At 42.7% G+C, this 25,822-nt stretch overlaps 1 protein-coding gene across 1 annotated transcript in view; it reads right to left on the bottom strand.

Moving 5' to 3' along the window:
* Positions 1 to 25,822, bottom strand: part of CPNE4 (copine 4) — a 653,986-nt gene that overhangs the window by 21,977 nt on the left and 606,187 nt on the right. The window contains exons 9-11 of the mRNA XM_065942642.1: positions 19,148 to 19,234; positions 15,181 to 15,240; positions 1,617 to 1,750 (exon numbers count right to left, since the gene is read on the bottom strand). Of these exons, the coding sequence (XP_065798714.1) occupies positions 1,617 to 1,750; positions 15,181 to 15,240; positions 19,148 to 19,234 (281 nt within the window). The remainder of the gene's footprint in view (positions 1 to 1,616; positions 1,751 to 15,180; positions 15,241 to 19,147; positions 19,235 to 25,822) is intronic.

The following is a 25,822-nucleotide window of genomic DNA, read 5'->3' as shown; positions in this document are numbered from 1 at the left end:
CTTCTAAGAATCCTTCCTGAATTGGGGCCTGAAGAAATCAGAGCTGAAATTCAAGTTGCCCTCACAGACAATATTTCAAGGTTAAGTACAAGTATCATTTCAACAGGGTAATTTAAAATGCTATTACTGCTCTCTGTTCCAAACGTGGAGGGGAAGTGTTGGCAAGGGCCTCAGGTTTAGCACTGTCTGATTTGACTGCATCTGTTAGTTCATCCCCAGCGAGCTTCGTACACATCTGAGTTACTGGTGACGACCAATTCGAATCCAGAGACTCGCCAGTGGGAGGGACACTCATGCACCTTCTGGTCACTAGGTTGTGTCACTCCCTAAGTGCCTGGGTACCAGGTTTTTAATATGGTTATCACCAATTATGAGACTAGAAAGAATAGAAATCAGGCTACTTCATGAAATCTCTCTGAAAGTGGAGGACAGAGTCACTTCCTTTATTTTCCTGGTCAATTAGTTACAGCTTGGGCTTCCCTGGTGGCTCAGCTGGTAAAGAATCTGCCTGCAATGCAGGAGACCTGGGTTCAATTCCTGGGTTGGGAAGATCCCCTGGAGAAGGGAAAGGCTACCCACTCCAGTATTCTGGCCTGGAGAATTCCATGGATGGTATAGTCCATGGGGTCGCAAAGAGTTGGACATGACTGAGCAACTTTCACGTCACTTAGTTACTGCTTATTACTAACTAGTCATGTTTTACAATCACATCAGGCTGTCAAGTGAGATTTACCCATAATATATTTACACTGGTTCTATTTCAAAGAGCTGTCTTAATCAAACAAGTGAACAACTTCACCTCAATCTAGAAATACTGGAAAGGCAAAATAAATTCAGTTCAATGTAGTTTATGTAAATCACTTCTTACAAGGAATTCTCTTGGTGGGCAAGGTCAATGTTTGCCAACAAGTAAAAATAAATATAATACCGATCTGAACTCAAAATTGTGTTTTCTATACAGGCATACAAACACATATAAACACTGTCGTGGGCACACACACACCCTCTGCTAAAGTTACCAATAGCTCCTGAGGTCAGTGAAATCCCATGATTACGAGCTTATGCTGTGGAAGGAGCTGACTCTGGGTTTAAATCCTGCCCTTGGCTGTAGGTCAGGGTACACACCACTTCCTCTCCCTGCACAGTTTTCCTCTTCGGTTAAACAACACCCATGACAGAAGGGTTAGTATGAGGACCATAAAGAATAGTGCCCAATAAACCGGTGCTTCTCAAATCTCAAATTGCACATAAATCATCTGGGAATCATGTTAGAGTGCAGATGCTGACTTAGATGTTCAAGTGGAGCTTGATGTTCTGTGACATTATGTTGCTAGTCAATGCACCCAACTTTGCAAGTTTCTGTATGTAGTAAGGCACATAATGAAACTTCACAAAAGAGAAACCAAAATCTCTATCCAGTGGTCCTGCCAGCCAAGTAAGAGAAGAAAGGATTTTTTGGTGGCCAATGTGAGGTTGGCATGAACTCAGTTCCTCCAGAGGTGAAGAGCCAGGCTTTATTTTGTCCCCTCATGAGCCTCAGCATAACTTCATTTCCATTATTCTGCCCAGGATCAGTTAGGGGCCATAAGAACCCCCAGAGATGGGAAGTCTCATACCTGTCATAGTCTTGGCAAATCTCTCCCACTGCCACCAAAGCCTTCAGGTACTCATTGGGCTGGTAGGGGTGGATGTAGTGCAGGGAACAGCTGTTCCTGGGGTCCCCATTTGAGGCCGTGAAATCTATAGCTACCTGGAAGAAAAGATAGGAGAGTGGGTGGATTTAAAGTGAACATATTTCATTTAACCTTGACAGTGATGCAGCCTGAGGGAGGGGGAAAGTGGTATGTTACACATCCTGCTGACAAGCAGAGTTAGAGAAGAAATTCATTAGCTTTAAAAACTAGTTGTTCAAATGTTGGAGAGGATGTGGCGAGAAGGGCACCCTCCTATACTCTTGGCAGGAATGTAAATTGGTGCAGCCACTATGGAAAACAGTATGGAGGTTCCTCAGAATACTAAAAATAGAGTTACCATATGATCTAGCAATCCCACTCCTGAGCATATATCCAGACAAAACTTTATTTCAAAAAGATACATGCACCCTCTATGTTCATAGCAGTGGTATTCACAATAGCCATGACAGGGAATCAACCTAAATGTCCATCCACAGATAAAAGGATAAAGAAGATATGGTACATATATACAGTGGAATACTAATTGACCATAAAAAGAATGAAATAATGCATTTGTAGCAACATGGATGCAACTAGAGATTCTCATACTAAGCAAAAAGTTAAGTCAGAAAGAGAAAGACAAATATTATCACTTACATGTGGAATCTTAAATATGACACAGATGAGCTTATGTACAAACAGAAACATACTCAGAGGCATGGGGAACAGACTTGTGGTTACCAAGGGGGAGAGGGTGTGGGGGAAGGATGGAGTGGGAGTTTGGGGTTTGCAGCTGTAAACTAAAGGACGTCAACCCTGGATGTTCACTGGAAGGACGGATGCTGAAGCTGAAGCTCCAACACTGATGTGAAGAGCCAACTCATTGGAAAAGACACTGATGATGGGAAAGATTGAGGGCAGGAGAAAGGGGCAACAGGATGAGACAGTTGGATGGCATCACTGACTCAATGGACATGAGTTTGAGCAACCTCCGGGAGATAGTGAAGGACAGGGAAGTCTGGTGTGCTAGAGTCCATGGGATTGTAGAGAGTCGGACACAACTTGATGACTCAACAACAACAAACTGGAAACCATTGTATATAGACTGGATAAACAGCAAGGTCCTACTGTATATTGCAGATGACTGTATTCAGTATCCTATGATAAACTGTAATGGAAAATAATATTTTAAAAAAGAATGTATATATATGCATAACTGAATTACTTTACTATAGAGTAGAAATTAAAACAACATTGTAAATCAACTATAATTCAATAAAAACATTAAAATAAAATAATTTTTAAAAAGAAAAAAAACAGTGCGATAATAGATGACTGAGGATGATTGGGAGTGACCTAAAAGGACCAGTGAAATCCAATATCTTCTGAGATAGACTTCATCCCAAAGGTGAAAGCCAAGCCAGTGAAAAGAGAGAGGAAGACAACATGAACTGTGGTGAAAAGTTACTTGGGGGTGGGGAGTCTACATGCATTTTGCAATCAAAGGGCATTCTAGGTCACACCTATGGGACACCAATCAGACAAATGTCCAGATACATTCAGACAATCCCTGGAAATTTTCTCCAAGGAAGACACTCGAAAGGTACCCAAGAGACAGGATTTGGAAAAATCAAGCATCTCAGGCCTCCTAGATTTGCTAAGCTTCAACACATACCCACCACTCTTGACTTCTGTCCTGACAAGAAACACTTAAGAGATCATGGCACCTCACAGGTGTACACAGTGTATAAAAAATAAAAATAGTGCTGGGAAGGCTAGAAGTAAAACATCTTTATCTTTCCTACTGTGGAAAGCACTTTAGAACTGTAGAAAATTCTAGAAACTGCAAGGATGTTGCAGAGATAAACTTGATTCTCAGATAGCGTTAGTGGTAAAGAACCCGCCTGCCAATGCAGGAAACATAAGAGATGTGGGTTCGATCCGTGGGTCAGGAAGATCACCTGGAGAAGGAAATGGCAACTCACTCCAGTGTTCTTGCCTGGAATATCCCATGGACAGAGGAGCCTGGTGGGCTATAGTCCATAGGGTCACAGAGCCAGACATGACTGAAGTGACAACACACACACACAAACTTGATTCTGCTCTGATTTATCAGCATCACTGCAAATATTGCAAATCACTGACATTCCAATCTACCTGTGTTTTTAAATACTGCAGTTGTCCCATGTGTGTTGATTACCTGATTGTCAAGGGTGTCTCATGATGACAAAAACATGCTGGTATTCTGATGGCAAACCAGAGAACGAAATAAGATAAATCAGATAATATAAAGAATAGAGGGGAAAACCTCCATAAAGAAAAATGGCAATTCAAGAAACATAATTGAACATCTAATCCTCCTAAGCACGGGTGAGATGCTCCAAGCATGTAGGTACCAAGAGGCAGCATTTGAGCCCAGGTGTATCACATGGATGAGTCCCTGTGGTGTGGGAAGAAGTGTATGTAACATCTGGATGAGCGTTAAAAATTTTGGCAACAACTATATTAAATTTTGAAAAAAATCATAGGGCTGGGATTAGGGTAAGACAAGAGAAGTGACTAGGGCATAAACTCAGGAAGGGACTCATTTGAGCTGATCCTACACTTGCCCAATTCAAGTGATGCCTCCTTAAATTTTGCATCCTAGGAGCCTTCCTCTCTTTCTTCATTCTGGTCCCAGTGCTCTACATCTTTTCATTTCTATTAACTCTTCCCTCTTAGGCTTGGAATAATTCCCTTATGCTTAACAAACTAGGGGGAGGCAGAGATGGTGGTGAGAAGAGGATTGTGATGGAATATATTAAGCATGGAACAGAAATAGGATATTCATTGACTGATTCTGAAGTTGGATGCCAGTTAGGGAAGGGAGTGGCCAGATCTCCTTGGGGATGGAGGAGATTATGAAGGGGGGTAACTTGAAGTTCAAGGTTAGTAGGCAGTATTGAGCTGCCTGTTCCTGGTGGTGCTGTAGAGAAAAACATGCCCAATGGAAATTGCTTTTTATTTTTCTGCAGGCCTCTGGGGTTTGCACTCTTTCTGTGGGGATGGCCCCCTTATTTATGACAACCACAGAGGCTAGTCAAGCTCAGGAGATGCTGATGAAACTTTGAGGAAGTGTATTAACCTAAAATTATCTGACAAAAAAAGGAAATAAAATAATGATCCCTATCACATGCTGCTTTCTATAGTTCCCTCTGCTCATAAAAATATTTTATCATTTGTTGTTGTTGTTCCACTCAGTTGTGTCCAATTCTTTGCGACTCCATGAACTCCAGTATGGCAGGCTTCCCTGTCCTTTATCAACTCCTAGAGCTTGCTCAAACTCATGTCCATGAGTCAGTGATGCCATCCAACCATCTCATCCTTTGTCGTCCCCTTCTCTTCTTGCCTTCAATCTTTCCCAGCATCAGGGTCTTTTCTAATGAGTTAGCTCTTCACATCAGGTGGCCAAAATATTGGAGCGTCAGCTTCAGCATCAGTCCTTCTGATGAATATTCAGGGTTGATTTCCTTTAGGATTGACTGGTTTGATCTCCTCGCAGTCCAAGGGACTCTCAGGAGTTTTCTCCAGCACCACAGTTCAAAGGCATCAATCCTTCGGCACTCAGCTTTCTTTATAGTCCAACTCTCACATCTATACATGACTACTGGAAAAACCATAGCTTTGACTAGACAGACCTTTGTTGGCAAAGTAATGTCTCTGCTTTTTAACATGCTGTCTAGGTTGGTCATAGCTTTTCTTCCAAGGAGCAAGCATCTTTTAATTTCATGGCTGTAGTCAACACCTGCAGTGATTTTGAAGCCCAAGAAAATAAAGACTTTCACTGTTTCCATTTTTTCCCCCATCTATTTGCCATGAAGTGATGGGGCCAGATGCCATGATATTAGTTTTTTGAAAGTTGAGGTTTAAGCCAGCTTTTCCACTCTCCTTTTTCACCTTCATCAAGAGGCTCTTTAGTGTTCCTCTTTGCTTTCTGTCATAAGGGTGGTGTCATCTGCATATCTGAGATTATTCATATTTCTCCTGGGAATCTTGATTCCAGCTTGTGCTTCATTCAGCCCAGCATTTTGCATGATGTACTCTGCATGGAAGTTAAATAAGCCAGGTGACAATATACAGCCCTGATGTACTCTTTTCCTAATTTGGAACCAGTCTGTTGTTCCATGTCTGGTTCTAACAGTTGCTTCTTGACCTGCATGCAGGTTTCAGGAGTCAGGTAAGTGGCCTGGTACTCCCATCTCCTGAAGAATTTTCCACAGTTTGTTGTGATCCACAAAGTCAGAGGTTTTAGCGTAGTCAATGAAGCAGAAGTAGATAAGTTTCTGGAATTCTCTTGCTTTTTCAATGATCCAAAGGATGTTGGCAATTTGATCTCTGGTTCCTCTGCCTTTTCTAAATCCAGTTTGAACATCTGGAAGTTCTCGGTTCACATACTCTTGACGCCTAGCTTGGAGAATTTTGAGCATTACTTTACTAGTGTGTGAGATGAATGCAATTGTGTAATAGCTTTAACTTTCCTTGGCATTACCTTTCTCTGGGATTGGAATGAAAACTGACCTTTTCCAGTCCTGTGGCCACTGCTGAGTTTTCCAAATTTGCTGGTATAATGAGTGCAGCACTTTCACAGCATCATCTTTTAGGATTTGAAATAGCTCAACTGGAATTCCATCGCCTCCACTAGCTTTGTTTGTAGTGATGCTTCCTAAGGCCCACTTGACTTCACACTTCCTCCAAGATGTCTGGCTCTAGATGAGTGATCACACCATCGTGGTTATCTGGGTCATTAAGATCTTTTTATATAGTTCTCGGCTACCTCGTCTCACTTTATCATTTGACTTTACAGTAAATAGACAGTCTCAGGTACATGGCAGCTCAAAGGTTTTTCCCCCCCCCCCCTGGCAAGTGATGGCTCCTAAAGTCTCCCTGATGAAGCTGGAGATAAGAATTTTGTCTTTAGGAGGTGGTCTTCTACCATGAATTCTCTGTGCTCTTTAAGTTAGCATGAGTGCAAAGAGAACAGCGAGAAAGGTTAGATTTATTTTAAAAAGCAACAGGGAGGCTGTGAAAGATGGGACTAAGTTGAGAAATAAAGGCAAGAAAATGACTGAAAAATGCCAATTTGTGGAGGAGGCTCTTGATTCCTGGCTTCCTGAATGTGGCAGGCTTGCAGAGCTACTGTTTTCATCTTCTGCTATGAAGCATTTAGGAAAGCCTGTGGTTTTGGTGTGCACGCCCATCTTCCCAGTGGGCAGCCCCAGAGCAGGCCTCCTTTGTCTCCCCTTCTGTCCAGGAGGCCTCGCTGTTCATTAAGCAGAGCCATGGAGCGGTTTTGCAAAATCTTGTAAAGTATGAGAGCAAAGTGCTTACTTTCTCTATGCTGCCAAGTCCCCAGTGTGAGGAACTGCTTCCGAAAAAGGCTGGATGCTAACAATGTTATCTTTCCTTGGATATTTTTAGCTTCTTACCTGAGCTGAGCCCATGCCTCAGATCCATTCCCTGTTTCTAACAATTGGGCCATTTGAGACCCACCTGGATGTTTTTTTGGGGAAAGCTGCTGTGAACCCATCTCCGGTTAGTTGTCTTATCTCTCTGAAACCTTTGTGATATCATCTGCTATAGGGCAGCTGTTCATTTTTCTTTTTAAGTCTGTATATAGTTTGGGCCTATACAATGAACCTTATAGGTGGTGATACTGTTCAGTTTGGACCATTTCTTAAATAACACATATAATTCTTGTGCTTTTCTGCTTCCTCAAAACTCCATAGCAGGAAAGAAATAGGAACCAAGACAAGATGAGAAAGAACCTGGATGTTGTCTGGTTCACTTCCTGGGATGTGCAAAACATTCTCCTCTTCAACCCAGGACTCAGTCTCACGTCTCAGAGGTCTACACAAGAGTCCCTCACTATTTAGCCTGGCATTTAAAATCAGGATTTAAAACTAAACTGAGACACAGTGTGGGCATAGGATATCCTAAGTGTATTAAGGTCAGAAAAGATGACATGAGAGGACGTTTAATAGGTGATCTTTTCTTAGGTTTGAAGGCTAATCTTCAAGCTTAGCCACATTTAGCTTGTTATATCATATTATTAAAAAATAGATAATGAAATCAGAGATAATGAAAAGTGATACTCGCCCTTTTTAAGACTTTTTTGATGTGGGCCATTTTTAAAGCCTTTATTGAATTTGTAACAATATTGTTTCTGTTTTATGCTTTGGTTCCCTGGCTGCAAGGCATGTGGCATCTAAGCTTCCTGACCAGGGATTGAACCCCCACCCCCTGCATTGGAAGGCAAAGTCCCAACCACTGGACCACCAGGGAAGTCCTAGCAATACCCCTTTTAATTTAAAAATATTACAAATAATAAAAAGGATCATCTGAATATAATAAGAGAAAAATGACCACTCAGGATTCTACTAGTTCAGTAAGTCATATTTTTCCTTTTGAGTCTTACATATATATAAATACAAAATATTTAAAAATTTTATATGTAATATATATATATATATAATACATAAAGACATTTAACATAGTTGTAATCATAGGGTAGCTTTGCTTTATATTCTCTTTTTCTTCACTTAATATTATGACATTAACATATCCCCATGTGATTACGAATCATTATAATTATCTCTTAAAATGGCTTTATCATAGTCCACCTAAATGAGCTATTATGATTTATATAGCCGTTACCTCATTGTTGGACGCTTGTGTTGCTTACAACCTGATTCAGTGAAAATCCATTTTACAGTGAACGTTTTTTTGCATCTGGAAAGGCAGTAACTTTCAAAAGAAAGATTTAACTCTCCTACCATTGCCTTCCCAGATATCTTAGGAGCCTGGTCTCATCTGTGCTGTCTACAGCTGTGGACTGTAGGTGAAATTCTAGTGTCTGGTTTCCTTTCGGCTGCTGTGCTTTGTGCCGAATGCAGGGAACCCAATCTCTCTCCCTCAATCTCTGCTATCCCTCTTTCCAGCTCTTCCAAGACCACGACATGACTGCTGCTCCAGAGTCCTTATGACTCAAGAATTCACACAAGGAACAAAGGTTCCTCATGGGTGTCCTTGACATCCTGTAGCTGTGTGTGGGGTGGAGTGTGTGCACTTTCCAGTGAGAGGGTATAGACCTTGTGTCAGATTTCAAGTGGTCCATGGGACTGAAAAAGGGGAAGAATCATTGATGGGGGCTCTTTTTAGCATCCTTTATCTGCTTCCCTCCCTGGGATCTTTTCTGCTTCTTTTATTACTTAAAATCCCCCTCTTCTCATCCTCAGGTTGGCAACAACTTTCTGCCTCTTGTCTTTCCTTCACCGTCGGCTGTCTTGAACGAGTAGCTATACCCACTGTGTTCATGTCCTCACTGTCTGTTGCACCCCAACACCTGGGCCTCCTATTTCATTCTGCTGAAGTTGCTCTTCTGAAGATGACTTGTGCTTACTCATCACATGGCCCAGTCACTGATTTTCATTCTTCACTTTATCTTTTCTTTAGCATATGAGATTATTGCCCTTGATCCTATAAGACTTTCTCCTGATCATCTGAGTTACCGTCTCCTCTGGGACTTTTTCCTCTGGTGTATCCTATCTTACTGTTGGTTCCTCTTTCCCCTGTTGCTGAATGCAGATTTTCCAAAACATTCTGTTACCAGGCCCCCTATCTTTCTGTCTTCTTCTCTTTAGCTGTCTCCTCCAGACCTATATATGTGCAGCTTCCACCTTTCTCCTGAAACCAACGCCCATATTTATAAATGCCATCTCACTGGGATGCCTGAAAACACCCCCATCACATCTGCGGGGAAGTTCATTCTGCTGTCTGGCAGCTAATCTTGAGTTCTATATTTCTGTGAATGGGGCTGACATGCTTTGTCTTCAGGCACAAAACATTTGAGTCATCCTGGACTCACTTCCTCTGTTCTGCCCATATCCACACAAGGAAGCCCTCTTCTCATTTCTTATCCCTCTGCAATGTTCCTTTCATTTTGCCAGATGGCTTCAATGAAATGACTGGGCAGATAATAAATACTTAGAGGCCAAATTAAGTAAGGCAGGTCAATTTTTATTAATAGTTTGCATTACAGCTGATCATTTACATTAGCTGGCAATGCTTGAGTAATAAGAAATTATTGACTTAATTTTAGAGAAAATGACAGTGAGGTGGTTCTTAAGCTTTCTTTAACAGAAACCTCAAAATAGAACCTAGCACCTTCTCCTGCATCCCTGGCCTGGAGCCCTCCAGGAGGAAGGGCTTTGTTTTAGGCACTGCTTATGGTCTGGCCCCTTCTCCTTGGCATTTATCTGCACCTGCTCTCCTTCTTCAGAGGTCTTGCTCCTCACTCACTGCAGACTTCCTGCAGGTCCCTCTGTGGACCCTGGAGGGCTGAGAAGTGGAGGCTGGGGAAGTGGTGGTGATAACTGCTGAGGTGGTCCCTCCAAGTTGGGGAAGATCAGCAAAAGTGAGAAGGATGGGGCATCTGGTGATCCGGTGGTTTAGTATCTGCCTGCCAATGCAGGGGACGCAGGTTTGATCCCTGCTCCAGGAAGATTCCGCACGCAACTAAGCCTGTTCTCTAGAGCCTGCTAGCCACAACTACTGAAGCCACAACAATGAGAAATCTGTGCACTGCAATGAAGAGTAACCCCTACTTGCCACAACTAGAGAAAGCCCACATGTAGCAACAAAGACCCAGTGCAGCCAAAATAAATAGAGTTAAAAAATAAAAAAGTTAATTGGCAAGTAACTAGTTTTAAAAAACAGGTTTCTTATTACTCAAGCACTTTTTTTAAAAGTGAGAAGGAGGGGAGAGCAATGACAGAAGGATAATCTCCTTGGGTCAGGGGGACCACACGACCTCCTCTGTGAGCCAGGGTGTAGAGCTGGAAACCCTCTGGGCTCAAACTTCCAGTTTTCACTGGGGCTGATTCTTTGTAGCCCAGCTCCAAGGGCAAAGCAAGTCCCTGAAGGTTGACTAAAGGGTTGTTCAAAATCTTGGGATCTATAGAACCGAAAACAGACCCAAATCAATAGAGCTTTCACTTGAAAATCTATAAATAGTTTCCTGAAACCAGCCCTTTGCCTAAGATCATGGGACACTGTCTCCTCTGTGACATTGCTGGCTCCTCCACCTCCAAGAGCCCAGGACAGACAGGGGTCGGGGTGTTTGCCCACAATGTACATGGTTGCTACCTTCTAAACAAGCCAGTGTATATGGGGGTAGGATGCTCCATGGGTGTGACTTTAGAGACCCTTAAATTTTAAAGAAATGACCATAATCTATAATTAACTCCTATAAGTATTCAGTGGCAAATGAACAATGACCTGAGTTTAGGCAGGACATAGGTAGACCCCTCTGAGCTTACAGCAAACGCCCAGCCTCTATCTAGGGAGAGGCCTTATTTCATCCCATTGGAGAACCTCCCTCTAATCCTTTGGGTTCCACTATCTTTAGTCTTCAGTGCGGGGCCATCCAAGATGGATGGGTCATGGTGGAGAGGTCTGACAGAATGCGGTCCACTGGAGAAGGGAATGGCAAACCATTTCAGTATTCTTGCCTTGAGAACCCCATGAACAGTATGAAAAGGCAAAAAGATAGGACACTGAAAGATGAACTCCCCAGGTCAGTAGGTGCCCAATATGATACTGGAGATCATTGGAGAAATAACTTAAAGAATGAAGGGATGGAGCCAAAGCAAAAACAACACCCAGTTGTGGATGGGACTGGTGATAGAAGTATGATTTGATGCTGTAAAGAGCAATATTGCATAGGAACCTGGAATGTTAGGTCCATGAATCAAGGCAAATTGGAAGGGGTCAAACAGGAGATGGCAAGAGTGAATGTGGAAATTCTAGGAATCAGCGAACTAAAATGAACTGGAATGGGTGAGTTTAACTCAGATGACCATTATATCTACTACTGTGGATAGGAATCCCTTAGAAGAAATGGAGTAGCCATCATAGTCAACAAAAGAGTCTGAAATGCAGTACTTCGATGCAATCTCAAAAATGACAGATTGATCTCTGTTTGTTTCCAAGGCAAACCATTCAATATCACGGTAATCCAAGTCTATGCCCCAACCAGTAATGTTGAAGAAGCTGAAGTTGAACGGTTCTATGAAGACCTACAAGACCTTTTAGTTCTAAAAGATGTCCTTTTCATTATAGGGGACTGGAATGCAAAAGTAGGAAGTCAGAAAACACCTGGAGTAACAGGCAAATTTGGCCTTGGAGTACAGAATGAAACAGGACAAAGGCTATTAGAGTTTTGCCAAGAGAACACATTGGTCATAGCAAACACCCTCTTCCAACAACACAAGAGAAGACTCTACACATGGACATCACCAGCTGGCCAACACGGAAATCTGATTATATTCTTTGCAGCCAAAGATGGAGAAGCTCTATACAGTCAGCAAAAACAAGACCAGGAGCAGACTGTGGCTGAGATCATGAACTCCTTATTGCCAAATTCAGACTGAAATTGAAGAAAGTAGGGAAAACCACTAGACCATTCGGGTATGACCTAAATCAAATCTTTTATGATTATACAGTGGAAGTGAGAAATAGATTTAAGGGACTAGATCTGATAGACAGAGTGCCTCATGAACCATGGATGGAGATTCATGATATTGTACAGGAAATAGGGATCAAGACCATTCCCAGGATAAAGAAACACAAAAAAGCAAAATGGCTTTTCACAAATAGCTGTGAAAAGAAGAGAAGTGAAAAGCAAAGGAGAAAAGGAAAGATAGACCTATTTGAATGCAGAGTTCCAAAGAATAGCAAGGAGAGATAAGAAAGCCTTCTTCAGCGATGAATGCAAAGAAATAGAGGGAAACAATAGAATGGGAAAGACTAGAGATCTCTTTAAGAAAATTTGAGATACCAAGGGAACATTTCATGCAAAGATGGGCTCAATAAAGGACAGAAATGGTATGGACCTGACAGAAGCAGAAGATATTAAGAAGAGGTGGCAAAAATACACAAAAGAACTGTACAAAAAAGATCTTCACGACCCAATTAATCACAGTGGTGTGATCATTCACCTAGAGCCAGACATCCTGGAATGCGAAGTCAAGTGGGCCTTAGGAAGCATCGCTGCAAACAAAGCTAGTGGAGGTGATGGAATTCCAGTTGAGCTATTTCAAATCCTAAAAGACAATGCTGTGAAAGTGCTGCAGTCCATGCACCAGCAAATTTGGAAAACTCACCAGAGGCCACAGGACTGGAAAAGGTCAATTTTCATTCCATTCCCAAAGAAAGGCAAAGCCAAAGAATGCTCAAACTACAGCACAATTGTACTCATCTCACATGCTAGCAAAGTAATGCTCAAAATTCTCCAAGCCAGGCTTCAGTAATACATGAACTGTGAACTTCCAGATGTTCAAGCTGGTTTTAGAAAAGGCAGAGGAACCAGAGATCAAATTGACAACATCCGTTGGATCTTCAAAAAAGCAAGAGTTCCAGAAAAACATCTATTTCTGCTTTACTGACTATGCCAAAGTCTTCGACTGTGTGGATCACCATATACTGTGGAAAATTCTGAAAGAGATGGGAATACTGGGCCACCTGACATGCCCCATAAAAAACCTGTATGCAGGTCAGGAAGCAACAGTTAGAACTGGACATGGAACAACAGACTGGTTCCAAATAGGAAAAGGAGTATGTCAAGGCTGAATATTGTCACCCTACTTATTTAACTTATATGCAGAGTACATCATGAGAAATGCTGGGCTGGTGGAAGCACAAGTTGGAATCAAGATTGCCAGGAGAAATATCAATAACTTCAGATATACAGATGACACCACCCTAATGGCAGAAAGTGAAGAAGAACTAAAGAGCCTCTTGGTGAAACTGAAAGAGGACACTAAAAATGTTGGCTTGAAGTTCAACATTCAGAAAACTAAGGTCATGGCATCTGGTCCCATCACTTCATGGCAAATAGATGGGGAAACAGTGGAAATAGTGAGAGATTGTATTTTTGGGGGCTCCAAAATCACTGCAGATTGTGATTGCAGCCATGAAATTAAAAGACACTTGCTCCTTGGAAGGAAAGTTATGACCAACTTAGACAGCATATTAAAAAGCAGAGACCTTACTTTGTTGACAATGGTCCATCTAGTCAAGGCTATGGTTTCTCCAGTGGTCATATATGCATGTGAGAGTTGGACTATAAAGAAAGCTGAGGGCCGAAGAATTGATACTTTTGAACTGTGGTTTTGGAGAAGACTCTTGAGAGTCCCTTGGCCTGCAAGGAGAACCAACCAGTCCATCCTAAAGGGGATCAGTCCTGGGTGTTGATTGGAATGTTTGATATTGAAGCTGAAACTCCAATACTTTGGCCACCTGATGCGAAGAGCTGACTTATTGGAAAAGACCCTGATGCTGGGAAAGTTTGAGGGCAGGAGGAAAAGGGGATGAGAGAGGATGAGATGGTTGGATGGCATCTCCGACTCAATGGACATGAGTCTGGGTGGGCTCCGGGAGTCGGTGTTGGATAGGGAGGCCTGCGTGCTGCAGATTATGGGGTTGCAAAGAGTCGGACACGACTGAGAGACTGAACTGAACTGACCTTTAGTCTCAGGAGCACATTGGTCCAGTTGACTCTCTTGGGCTCAAACTATTCTCTTTTTCTGCCTCACATGATTGAGCCCATCTAGGGAGCTAAATAGGGCTGAACTTCACAAGTACCCTTCTGTAAGATGGGGCACAGATGCTGCACAACTTGTTTATATCCACATGACTTTCCCACAGGTTTTAACTGATTTATTTCTTGTCATCTGGGTATTCTCTCTTTGCAGGTCATGTCTGCTGGAAACTAGGAGGATTTTGAATATGTAGCCACTGAGAGCAAATTGTGCCAGGGCAGGTGGACTTACAATCTTGGCCCACCCAGACACTTAACAAAGACCCAGCCCACCACCAAATACATTATTAGGAGTATACAAATCCCATGGGCTCACAGAGAAGATCCTTAGTCCACTCATTAATTTTATTTCTCAACATTGACAGACTGGTTCTCCAGTCTTTTGGAATTCACTTTTTCATTGCCCAGTGAATCATCTGGATGGCTTACTCTTGGCACTGACCATTGGGCTTGACATGTGAGCTTTTGTTCTGTCTACATGAACACAACCAAGATGTCAGCCATGGTTCAGTGGGACGTTTTAGCACGATTCACTCCTCCCTCAGCCCTTTTCGCCCAGTGATGGAATCTGGCAACCCACCCACTGCCTCCTGCCTCCTGCAGTTACTGAAGGAATGGAAAGCATAATAGACTGGTTCCCCAGCCCTCCCAAGGTTAAATGGCATGCATTTCCTGATAGGATGCTGAAAAAATAGTCATGGGGAAAACAGAAGTGTGACCCATTGCAAAGACATGTTACTGTATGATATTTCAGCAGTGAAACCTGAGCAAAGCCAGCCCAGGGTCTTAACAGACTGTGGGTCCTTGTGCCCCACACCCAGTACTGACCCCCAACCTCGCTCCCTGAGTAAGAACAAACAAACAACTCACTGTAAACTGGATTTGGCAGCCACCCATGATGTAGTCCAAGAAAGAATGCATCTTGTGGATCTGCAGGGGAGGAGAGGAAGCTCTATTAGAACAGTGTGATCCAAGTACTTACACATTAGAGGCCTAAACATGGGGTTTGCTGACCTAGAGGGAAGAGCAGAGAAAGTTCTGTGGGGAAAAGATGAGTCAGCTGATTATCTTTCATGAGAGGAGAGAAAGAAAACAGATGGGCCTGTGAGGGCTGCAACCATCCATCCTCTTTCTCACTCTTCTTGGGTTTACATGATTTTAATCAGCCTCTGCCTCTGGAGTGAGACTGGTACTGTGTTTTCATGGGTCACCACTGGTTTGAAATACATGAAGTCTCATGCTTAGCTTCAGTCTTGCTGCCCGTGTCTAAGTCCCAGTTCTGGTAACGTTCCTAACACCACAGTGAAAAAGACGAGCAGCTTCAAGGTCAAAATTGTCCAAGAAGCTCTCCACTGTGAGCTGCCAGTGAGTGAGATTCCTCCCTTGCCATGAAGAACAAGGATTAATATTTACTGAGCACTAAGTGTATGCCAAGCTCTTAACATACATGATCTCATTTAATTCTTAGAATGAGCCTGTGAAGGTGATGCTATGATTATTATTGTGTCCATTTTATCCACGAGGAAACTGAGGATAAGATCACCTATCTAGATGGTGGAGGTGGGATGCAAATGCATCCTTTTAACCTCTGGACTGGAAGTCAATAGTCTTCCTGCTTCCTGCCCCACCCCTAGCTTCTGTGTTCTCACACACTTTACTGATTTCTAGTCTTCATTTCTGCTAAATTATGATTCTGCTGCTTGAGTCTTGGTGACATTCATCTACGCAGTTATTTGACAAGGATTGATTGAGCCTCCACCATGCCCTGCATGCTAAGGATACAGGGAGAAGAGAAACAGGCATGGTACCTGCAGTTATAGAGCTCACGATCTGGATCGTTTTACTGGTGCAACCATCAGCTGATTTTTGACGCTGACTTCTCATATTCCATCTGAGGCTCAGGGCAGCTTCTCAAAGACCCGCAAAACCCCGTGGTGGCATTTCCAGGCATCACCTCCAGGTGGCACACATCTATCAGCAGACTTGTCTCAGGGCTGATGTTTCCTGGGCCCTCAGAGCAGTGCCTGCTCCCGGCTTCCTTATGGGGATGCTTTGCCTGATAGTTGAGATGTTGTGTTGTACCTAGTCACTCAGTCGTGTCTGACTCTTTGCAGCCTCATGGACTGTAGCCCACCAGGCTCCTCTGTCCATGGGGATTCTCCAGGCAAGAATACTGGAGTGGGTTGCCATGCCCTCCTTCAGAGGATCTTCCCAACCCAGGGATCAAACCCAGAACTCCCCCAGTGCAGGCAGATTCTTTACTGTCTGAGCCACCATGGAAACCCAAGAATGCTGGAGTGGGTGGCCCTTCTACTATATCCCTACCAATAATATGTCCTCTGAGTGCCAGACTCTTAGATCGAAACTGTTATATGCACAGTCACCTTACAGACAGGGACAGTTGAACTGACTCATCTGGATCGTCTTTTCTCCTGCTTCTATGGGCACAGGACTGTTCTGAATACACCAGGATTTGGTCTGTATATGTAGGTAGGTAATATGACCAGAGACAATTGCCTTTGAAAGAAGAGTTTATTATTCACAGCTCTCCAAAGGACTGAAGGCATGTCCTGCCACACAAGGGGGCCACATGGGGTAGCACTGGGTTAGTCAGGAGGCAGGAGGCATGCAGGGGAAGCACAGACAAAAGTCACTATGGTGGTTTTTGTTGGGAGGAATGAGTGAGGCAAGGTAAGCAGTTAAACAGGTTTAGGATTGAATAGTGAGTGATTCTGGAGGCTCTGGGCAATAGGGATGGTCTCTAATTGTCTGAAGCTGGCTCTGGGGTGACACAGGGCAGGGGGAATATTGGCTTGGTGTGTGAGAGCTCAGGAAAGGGGGTGGCTAGGGATACAGGCTCTGGATTGCTCTGTCTGCATGTCAAAGATGGGCTCATAGGCACGCTGATTGCTATCTCGAGGAATTAGCTAAACCTAAGAGGGGTAGTTCCTATCAGTATGCAAGTCCCCAAGATATCAAAGCATCATAAATTCAGCAAACATTATCAAAACAATGACCCCAGATGGCCAATTGTAAGCATTGTTATTGTCTAGTTCCGCTGATTAATTCACAAGATAGCCTCTGACTTAAGCTAGACCCATCAGTCTTTTCCCCAACTCTTCCGTTATGTGAGAATGGGCTCCTACAGCCCCTGGCAGCCAGGAATGCCAACTCTGAGAAAAGGAACCTGATATATTTAGATAGAGACTGGATGGCATGGAAGTCTTACATCATGGAGTCAGACAGACAGAGATTAAAATCTCAGCTCTTGCCATGTGTGTGACAATGAACTAGTTACAATCACATTCGAAGGTAGAAATCTCAGAATTGTGGTAAGAATAACAGAATGTATTGTAGTTATTTTTACCATAGTAAGTACTCAACCGGTGGCAAAATTATTCTCAAAGGGGATTTTCTGCAAAGTTAGAGCCCTCTGGGAGAAATTTTTAGGTGCTTTACTCATCCCCCATGTCTTGTTTTCATGGTATCGCTTCAGTATGGAGGAGGTGCCACATACAAAGCATTAAGTGGTAAGTACTAGTGATTATCACTTTGTGTGATAAGCACAGAGTAGGTGATTTAGAATGTGTCTAAAAGTGACACTTTAGAAAGTGTCAGCAGGAAGGAAAGTGTCTTCCAGAGACAGAGGTGGCACGCAGAATATACATAAGGAAGATAAATCTTTAAGTCTGAGTATGCCTGTGGTTACGGAAGAGGAAATGGAGAATGAAAGTTTTAGTGAAACAGAGTTCACAGCACCCAAGAGGAGAAGAAAACATAGAACAAAAAAGCCTGGTGTAGAGTACTTAATATTGAGCTCTCTGACAAGAAAAGATTTATATTGGTGTGTATTGAACAGGACGACTGCCAGTATTAAAACTAGTTCTTCTGGGAAGCTGTAGATGTTTCTTTGAAATGGCAATACTTTAATGTAGTTATGGAATAAAAGTACAAAAAAATAAGAGTAAAAATTTACTCTAAAACTTAATATTAGTGTTTTCTTTTGTGAAATATACATAAGTGAAGATAAAATTTGAATTTAGAATATAATAGAAATAATCCTGTTATTGGCAGATTATTGCTATTTTCCATAACTTTTTATGGTATTACATTGTCTTGGCAAGGTTCTGGTAATATTAACTATTATATTTAAAATCTTTTTTTGTTAAAAACTTAGTGCTTATTACATGTAAATGGGGGCTTCCATTTAGCAGCTGGTAAAGAATCTGCCTGCAATGCAGGAGACCCTGGTTTGATTCCTGGGTCAGGAAGATCCCCTGAAGAAGGGAAGGGCTACCCACTCCAGTATTCTTGGGCTTTCCTGGTGGTTCAGCTGGTGAGAAATTCGCCTGCAATGCAGGAGACCTGTGTTCGATTCCTGGGTTGGAATGATCCTCTGAAGAAGGGGACAGCTACCCACTCCAGTATTCTGGCCTGGAGAATTCCATGGACTGTATAGTCCATGGGGTTGCAAAGAGTTGGACTCAACTGAACGACTTTCACTCACTCACTCAGGTGCTTTAGAAATGTTGGTTGCCCCCATCTGGGGACCTCCCTCTGGTGTTGTCCTGGGCAGAGAAGAACCTGACTTGTGACCAAGACTCTGTTATTTTGGGGCAGGACTGTCTTTGTTGAGGTGATGGAGGCATTGGCCTACCAGAGCTCCAAAGCCACCCAAACATATACTGTATGTCCACTAATACCTTGAATTTCTGATTTTTTTATTTTAAAAAGATCATATCTTCTTGACATTCTCTCTTTCTGTGCAGACAACCTGGGCCTTCCTCCCAGACAGCCTTAGTTTCATACTCCTGGAAGACAGGGGCTATGTTTATACCTTGCACTGATTCAAAATCACAATGCCCGAGTTCTTATAATTCTTCTTCTTGGCTTTGTACTTGGGGTTGATACACTCCCACTGCACCTGCAATAAGAAAGGTTATTCTATGATTGCCAGCTCAGGAAGAAGTAGAGTCATTAATGAGGAGGACCCTGGCTGCTGTTGCGGGTGGTCTGAGGGCTGACACCTGCTCTCTAGCTTATCCCCTTGCATCTGGAGGGGAAGAAAGGAGAAGCGGTGAGAGGAAGACTCTGATATCGTCTGCCTGGTTTGAAACCCAGCTCCTCACTTTCCAGCTGTGTGACCTTTGACAAATGACTCGATTCACTCACACCTTGCATATTGCCTCTGTAAAATGGAGCCCATAATTATAGCTATCTCATAGGGTTACTTGTGAGGATTGAATGAGTAGCCCCTATAATACATTTAGAACTGTGCCTGACACTTATAAATGCTTGCTATGAATGGGATCAAATCAAAAAGCAGAGGGAAGGAGAGATCTTGGGATACATAGCTGAGTAACCCAAATGCTGAGTCTTAGTGTCTGGGAATGGACTTAAGAGGCAGGAAAACTGAGGAACGTTGAATACCGGTTATAGGAAGCTGATGGGGATAATGAGTTTGCTTAACTTCGCAGAGGACTAAAATGATGGATTGATACATGTCACAATGGTGGCACTTTCTCCAGACGGGCTTCTGTGAGGGATAGAATCAGAACTGAGGAGGTAGTTGAAAGTTAATGGGTGAACAGAGCTCAACCTTTCTACACAAGACTTCATGGGACAAAGCTAACTGCATTTTGACCACTGACAAAGTCAAACATCCAAGAGTCACCAAATTGCTCCTGCCCACTGTCCTACAGGAGTCATCCTTGGATTTCCACTCAGAAGACAAATTTTCACCCCCTGACAACTGGAAGTGTCTGAAAACAAAGACATTTCTGAGGCAGATGTTCGTGGATAGGCTGATACAGCACTGTCCGCAATGACCCATTCTTCCCAGCGCACAATGACTCTGAACTTCGTCAGGTGACTTGTTCTGACCGATGGGACATTAACAAACGTGATATGAGCAGAGGTTTCACAAGTGCCCGTGTACTGGGGCTTGCCCTGCTCTTGCTGACTGGATGTTTCACCACCATGTGAAATTAGCCTAGGCTGGTGTCCCAGAGGACGAAAGAGCACGTTGAGAAACATCTCAGCTACCCCAGCTGCAGAGGCACTAATGCAGGAGTCAGTCCTCTTGGCATTGTTTGGAGCCGAGAGGCGTTTCCCAGAGGAACTCAGCCCAGATTGCTGACCTCTTGTCCTGCCTATAGCTGTGGCTTCCTGAAATATCTCCCTGCCTCACTCTCATCTCATTATAACTGATTCTCTATACAATAGCCAGAGTAATCTTGAAAAAAATTAATGTCATTCTCCAGTCTTTTCATTCTCCAGCCTAGACTCCTTCATAGCATTGCCCAATAAAACTTTCTATAATAATGAGAAGATTCCACATCTGTACAAACCAATGTGAAAGACACTAGCCACATGAGCACTTGATATGCGTGTGTATGTGTGTGTGTGAGTGAGAGAGAGAGAATTGAAATTTAACTGAATTTAACTTAAAACTTATTAAAACTGAGAGAGGTGTATATAGGTAGTGGCTGCTAAATTGGAGAGTCTTCAGTGTGCTCTCAACACATTTATAGGAAAATATAAACTCTTTTCTCCAAGCTATCAGAACCTTCTTTTCTTGGCCTCTGCCTCTGTCCTTGATCACATCTCATGCATGGCTCCCTCACCCTCTCTGCTACAGATAAACTGGTCTCTTTACAGATCCTTAAACACACCAAACTCTTTTCTGAGTCAGTAATTTGCAAAGTTCCCTCTACCTGAAACACTATTTCTTTGCTTTTTACATGGTTGACATTTCATTTTTAAGGGCCCTCATGTTCAGTTTCATTTTTTTTCAGGTGATCTCTTTTACGTTACATCTTTATAACTAAAATGGCTCAGTTTTTTAAATAACATTTGTCACAATGTATAATTACAGTTTTTGTTTTGTTGTTGTTCAGTCATTAAGTCATGTTTGACACTTTACAATTCCATGGACTGTAGCACCCACTCGGGGCTCCTCTGTCCTCCACTACGTCCTGGAGCTTGAATAGACTCCCGTCCATTGAGTTGTCGATGTTATCTAACCACCTCATCCTCTGCCACCCCTTCTCTTTTGCCTTCAATGTTTCCCAGCATCAGGGTATTTTCCATTGAGTCTGCTCTTTGCATCAGGTGGCCAAACTATTGGAGCTTAAGCTTCACCATCAGTCTTTCCAATGAATAGTCAGGGTTGACTTCCTTTTTCGGGATTGACTGGTTTGATCTCCTTGTAGTGCAAGAAACTCTCAAGGGTCTTCTCAGAACCAAAATTCCAAACTATCAATTCTTCTAGACTCAGACACTTCTTTACTATTCAAGTCTCACATCCACATATGACTACTGGCAAAACCAAAGCATTACCTATACTGACCTTTGTCAGCAAAGTGATACCTCTGCCTTTTAATATGCTAGGTTTGTCACAGCTTTCCTTACAAGGAGCAGGGTCTTTTAATTCCATGGCTGCAATAACCTCCACAGTGACTTTTGGAAGCCAAGGAAAGAAAATCTGCCACTGCTTCCACTTTCCCCCCTTCTGTTTGCCATGAAGTGATGGAACTGCATGCCATGATATTAGTTTTTGAAATGCTGCATTTCAAGCCAACTTTTTCATTCTCCTCTTTCACCTTCATCAAGAGGCTCTTTAATTCCTCTTCACTTTCTGCCACTAGAATGGTATCATCTGCATACTGAGGTTGTTGATATTTCTCTTGGCAATCGTGATTACAGCTTGTGATTCATCTAGTCCAGCATTCATATAATGTACTCTGCATATATTAATAAGTGAAAGAAGTAGGGTAACAATATACAGCCTTGAAGTACTCCGTTCCCATTTTTTAACCAGTCAATTGTTCCAAGTCCAGTTCAAATTGTTGCTTCTTGACCCACACACAGGTTTCTCAGGAGACAGGTAAGGTGGTCTGGTACTCCCATCTCTTTAAGAATTTACTACATTTTGTTGTGATTCATACAGTCAAAGGATTTAGTGTAGTCAATGAAGCAGAAGTAGGTGTTTTTCTGGAACACCCATGATCTAATGAATGGCCTCAATTTGATCTCCGGTATCTCTGCCTCTTGGAAACCCAAATCATACATCTGGAAGATCTTGGCTGACATACTGCTGAAGCCTAGCTTGAAGGATTTTGAGCATAACCCTGTTAGCATATGAAATGAATGCAATTGTACAGTAGTTTGAACATTCCTTGGCATTGCCCTTTGGGATTGGAATGAAAACTGACCTTTTCCAGTTCCGTGGCCACTGCTGTGCAGTGTTGCTGTGCTTAGCCTCTCAGTCGTGTCTACTCTTTACCACCCCAGTAGCCTGCCAGGCTCCTTTGTCCATGGGGATTCTCCAGGCAAGAGTACTGGAGTGGGTTGCCATACCCTTCTCCAGGGGATCTTCCAACCCTGGGATCAAACCCAGGTCTCCCGCATTGCAGGTAGATTCTATACCAGCTAAGCCACAAGGAAGCCTGAGAATACTGGAGTGGGTAGCCTATCCCTTCTCCAGGGCAATTTTCCAACCCAGGAATCAAACTGGGGTCTCCTGCACCGCAGGCAGATTCTTTACCAGTGGCCACTGTTGAGTTTTCCAAATTTGCTGACATATTGAGTGCAGCACTTTAACAGCATCATCTTTTATGATTTTAAATAGCTCAGATGGAATTTCATCACCTCTACCAGCTTTGTTTGTAGTAATGTTTTCTTGACTTCTTACTCTAGGATGTCCAGCTCAGGAAGAGGGAGCACACCATCATTGTTTTCTGGGTCATTAAGATCTTAATTGTACAATTTTTCTGTTTATTCTTGCCACCTCTTCTTAATCTCTCCTGCTTCTTTAGGTCCTTGCTGTTTCTGTCCTTTATTATACCCATCCCTGCATGAAAATTTCCCTTGATATCTCCACTTTTCTTGAAGAGGTTTTTAGTCTTTCCCATTCTATTGTTTCCCCCTATTTCTTTTATTGTTCATTTAAGAAGGCCTTCTTATCTTTCCTTGCTATTCTCTGCAACTCTGCATTCAGTTTGGTATATCTATCCCTCTCTCCCTTGCTTTTTGCTTTTCTTCTTTCCTCAAGTATTTGTAAAGCCTCCTCAGACAACCACTTTGCCCTTGAGCATTCCTTTTTCTTGGGGATGGTTTTGGTCACTGACTCCTGTACAGTGTTACAAACTTCTGTCCCCAGTTCTTCAAGTACTCTGCCTACCAGATCTAATCCCTTGAATCTATTTGTCACCTCCATTGTAAAATCATAAGGGATTTGATTTAGGTCATATCTGAATGGCCTAGTGGTTTTCCCTACTTTCTTCAATTTAAGCCTGAATTTTGCAATAAGCAGTTTATGATCTGAGCCACAGTTAGCACCAAGATCTTGTTTTTACTGACTGTATAGAGATTCTCCACCTTTGGCTGCAAAGAACATAGTCAATCTGATTTTGATTTTGACCATCTGATGATGTCCATTTGTAGAGACATCTCTAGTGTTGTTGGCAAAGGGTATATGCTATGATCAGCCTGTTCTCTTGACAAAAGTCTGTTAGCCTTTGCCCTGCTTTATTTTGTACCCAAAGGCCAAACTTCCATGTTAATCTGGGTATCTCTCGACTTCCTACTTTTGCATTCCAATCCATAATGATGAAAAGGACACCTTTTTTGAGTGTTAGTTCTAGAAGTTGTTGTAGGTCTTCATAGAACTGGTCAACTTCAGCTCGGCATCAGTTGTTGGGGTATAGATATGGATTACTGTGATGTTGAATGGTTTGCTTGGGAAAAAAAAATCAAGATCATTCTGTTGTTTTTGAGATTGCACCCAAGTACTGCATTTTAGATTCTCTTATTGGGCTTCCATGGTAGCTCAGTCGGTAAAGAATCTGCCTGCAGTGCAGGAGACCCTGATTTGAATCCTGGGTTGTGAAGATTGCCTGGAGAAGGGATAGGCTACCCACTCCAGTGTTCTTGGGCTTCCCTGGTAGCTCAGATGGTAAATAATCCTCCTGCAATGTGGGAGATCTGGGTTCGATTCCTGGGTTGGGAAGATCCCCTGGAGGAGGTCATGACAACCCACTCCCGTATTCTTGCCTGGAGAATCCCCATGGACAGAGGAGCCTGGCAGGCTGCAGTCCATGGGGTCACAAAAAGTCAGACATGACTGAGCAACTGAGCACACAGTACATTGACTGTGAGGGCTACTCTTTCTTCTAAAGGATTGTTGCCCACAGTAGGCGATGTAATGGTCATGTGAATTAAACTCACCCATTCCCATCCACTTTAGTTCATTTAGTTCTAAGATGTTAGTGTTCAATCTTGCTGTCTCCTGCTTGACCACATCCAATTCATGGACCTAACATTTCAGGTGCCTATGCAGCATTTTTCTTTACTGCATTGGATTTTACTTTGACCTAGTGGTTACACATCCACAACTGAGTGTTGTTTCTGTTTTGGCCCAGCCTCTTCATTCTTTCTGGAGCTATTTCTCCACTCTTCCCCACAGCATACTTACTGACCTGGGGGTGGGGTGGGAGTGTGGGCTCATCTTCAGGTGTCATATATTTTTGTCTTTTCATACTATTCATGGGTTTCTTGAGGCAAGAACACTAATGTGATTTGCCATTCCCTTCTCCAGTGAACCACATTTTGTCAGAATTCTCCACTATGACCTGTCCATCTTGAGTGGCCCTGGATGGCCTGGTCATAGCTTCATTGAGTTACACAAGGATGTGATCCATGTAATCGCTTTGGTTAGCTTTCTGTGATATTTGCTTTCATTCCAAAGGCAGTGGTATTGTAGTTCTTGCTTATTCTGTCTGCCTTCTGATGGATGAGGATAAAAGGCAAGCTTCCTGATGGGAGAGATTGACTGTGGGGAAAACTGGGTCTTACTCTGGTAGAAGAGACAAATAGATTCAAGGGGTTAGATATGGGATACAGAGTGCCTGAAGAACTATGGACAGCATTTCATAACATTGTAGAGGAGGTGGTGACCAAAACCATCTCAAAGAAAAAGAAATGCCAAGAAGGCAAAATGGTTGCCTGAGGAGGCCTTATAAATAGCTGAGAAAAGAAGAGAAACACAAGGCAAGGAGAAAGGGAAAGATATACTCAACTGAATGCATAGTTCTAGAGAATAGCAAGGAGACATTAGAAAACTTCTTAAGTGAATAATGCAAAGAAACAGAGGAAAATAATAGAATGGGAAAGACTAGTGATCTCTTCAAGCAAATTGGAGATACCAAGGGAACATTTCTTACAAGGGTGGGGCACAATGAAGGACAGAAATGGCAAGGAATTAACAGAAGCAGAAGAGATTAAAAGAGATTCTGGCAAGAATACACAGAAAAACTATATATATATAAAAAAAAAAGCCTTAATGACCTGGATAACCATGGTGGTGTGGAAACTCACCTGGACCAGGCATCTTGGAGTGTGAAGTCAAGTGGGCCTTAGGAAGCATTACTACAAACAAAGCTAGTGGAGGTGATGGAATTCCAGTTGAGTTATTTAAAATCCTAAAAAAATGATGCTGTTAAAGTACTGC

The sequence above is a fragment of the Muntiacus reevesi genome, chromosome 8 (genome assembly GCF_963930625.1).
Source record: "Muntiacus reevesi chromosome 8, mMunRee1.1, whole genome shotgun sequence".
Taxonomy (NCBI): domain Eukaryota; kingdom Metazoa; phylum Chordata; class Mammalia; order Artiodactyla; family Cervidae; genus Muntiacus; species Muntiacus reevesi.
The sequence above is the reverse complement of the archived record's forward strand: the minus strand, read 5'-3'. Positions and strand labels throughout refer to the sequence as shown.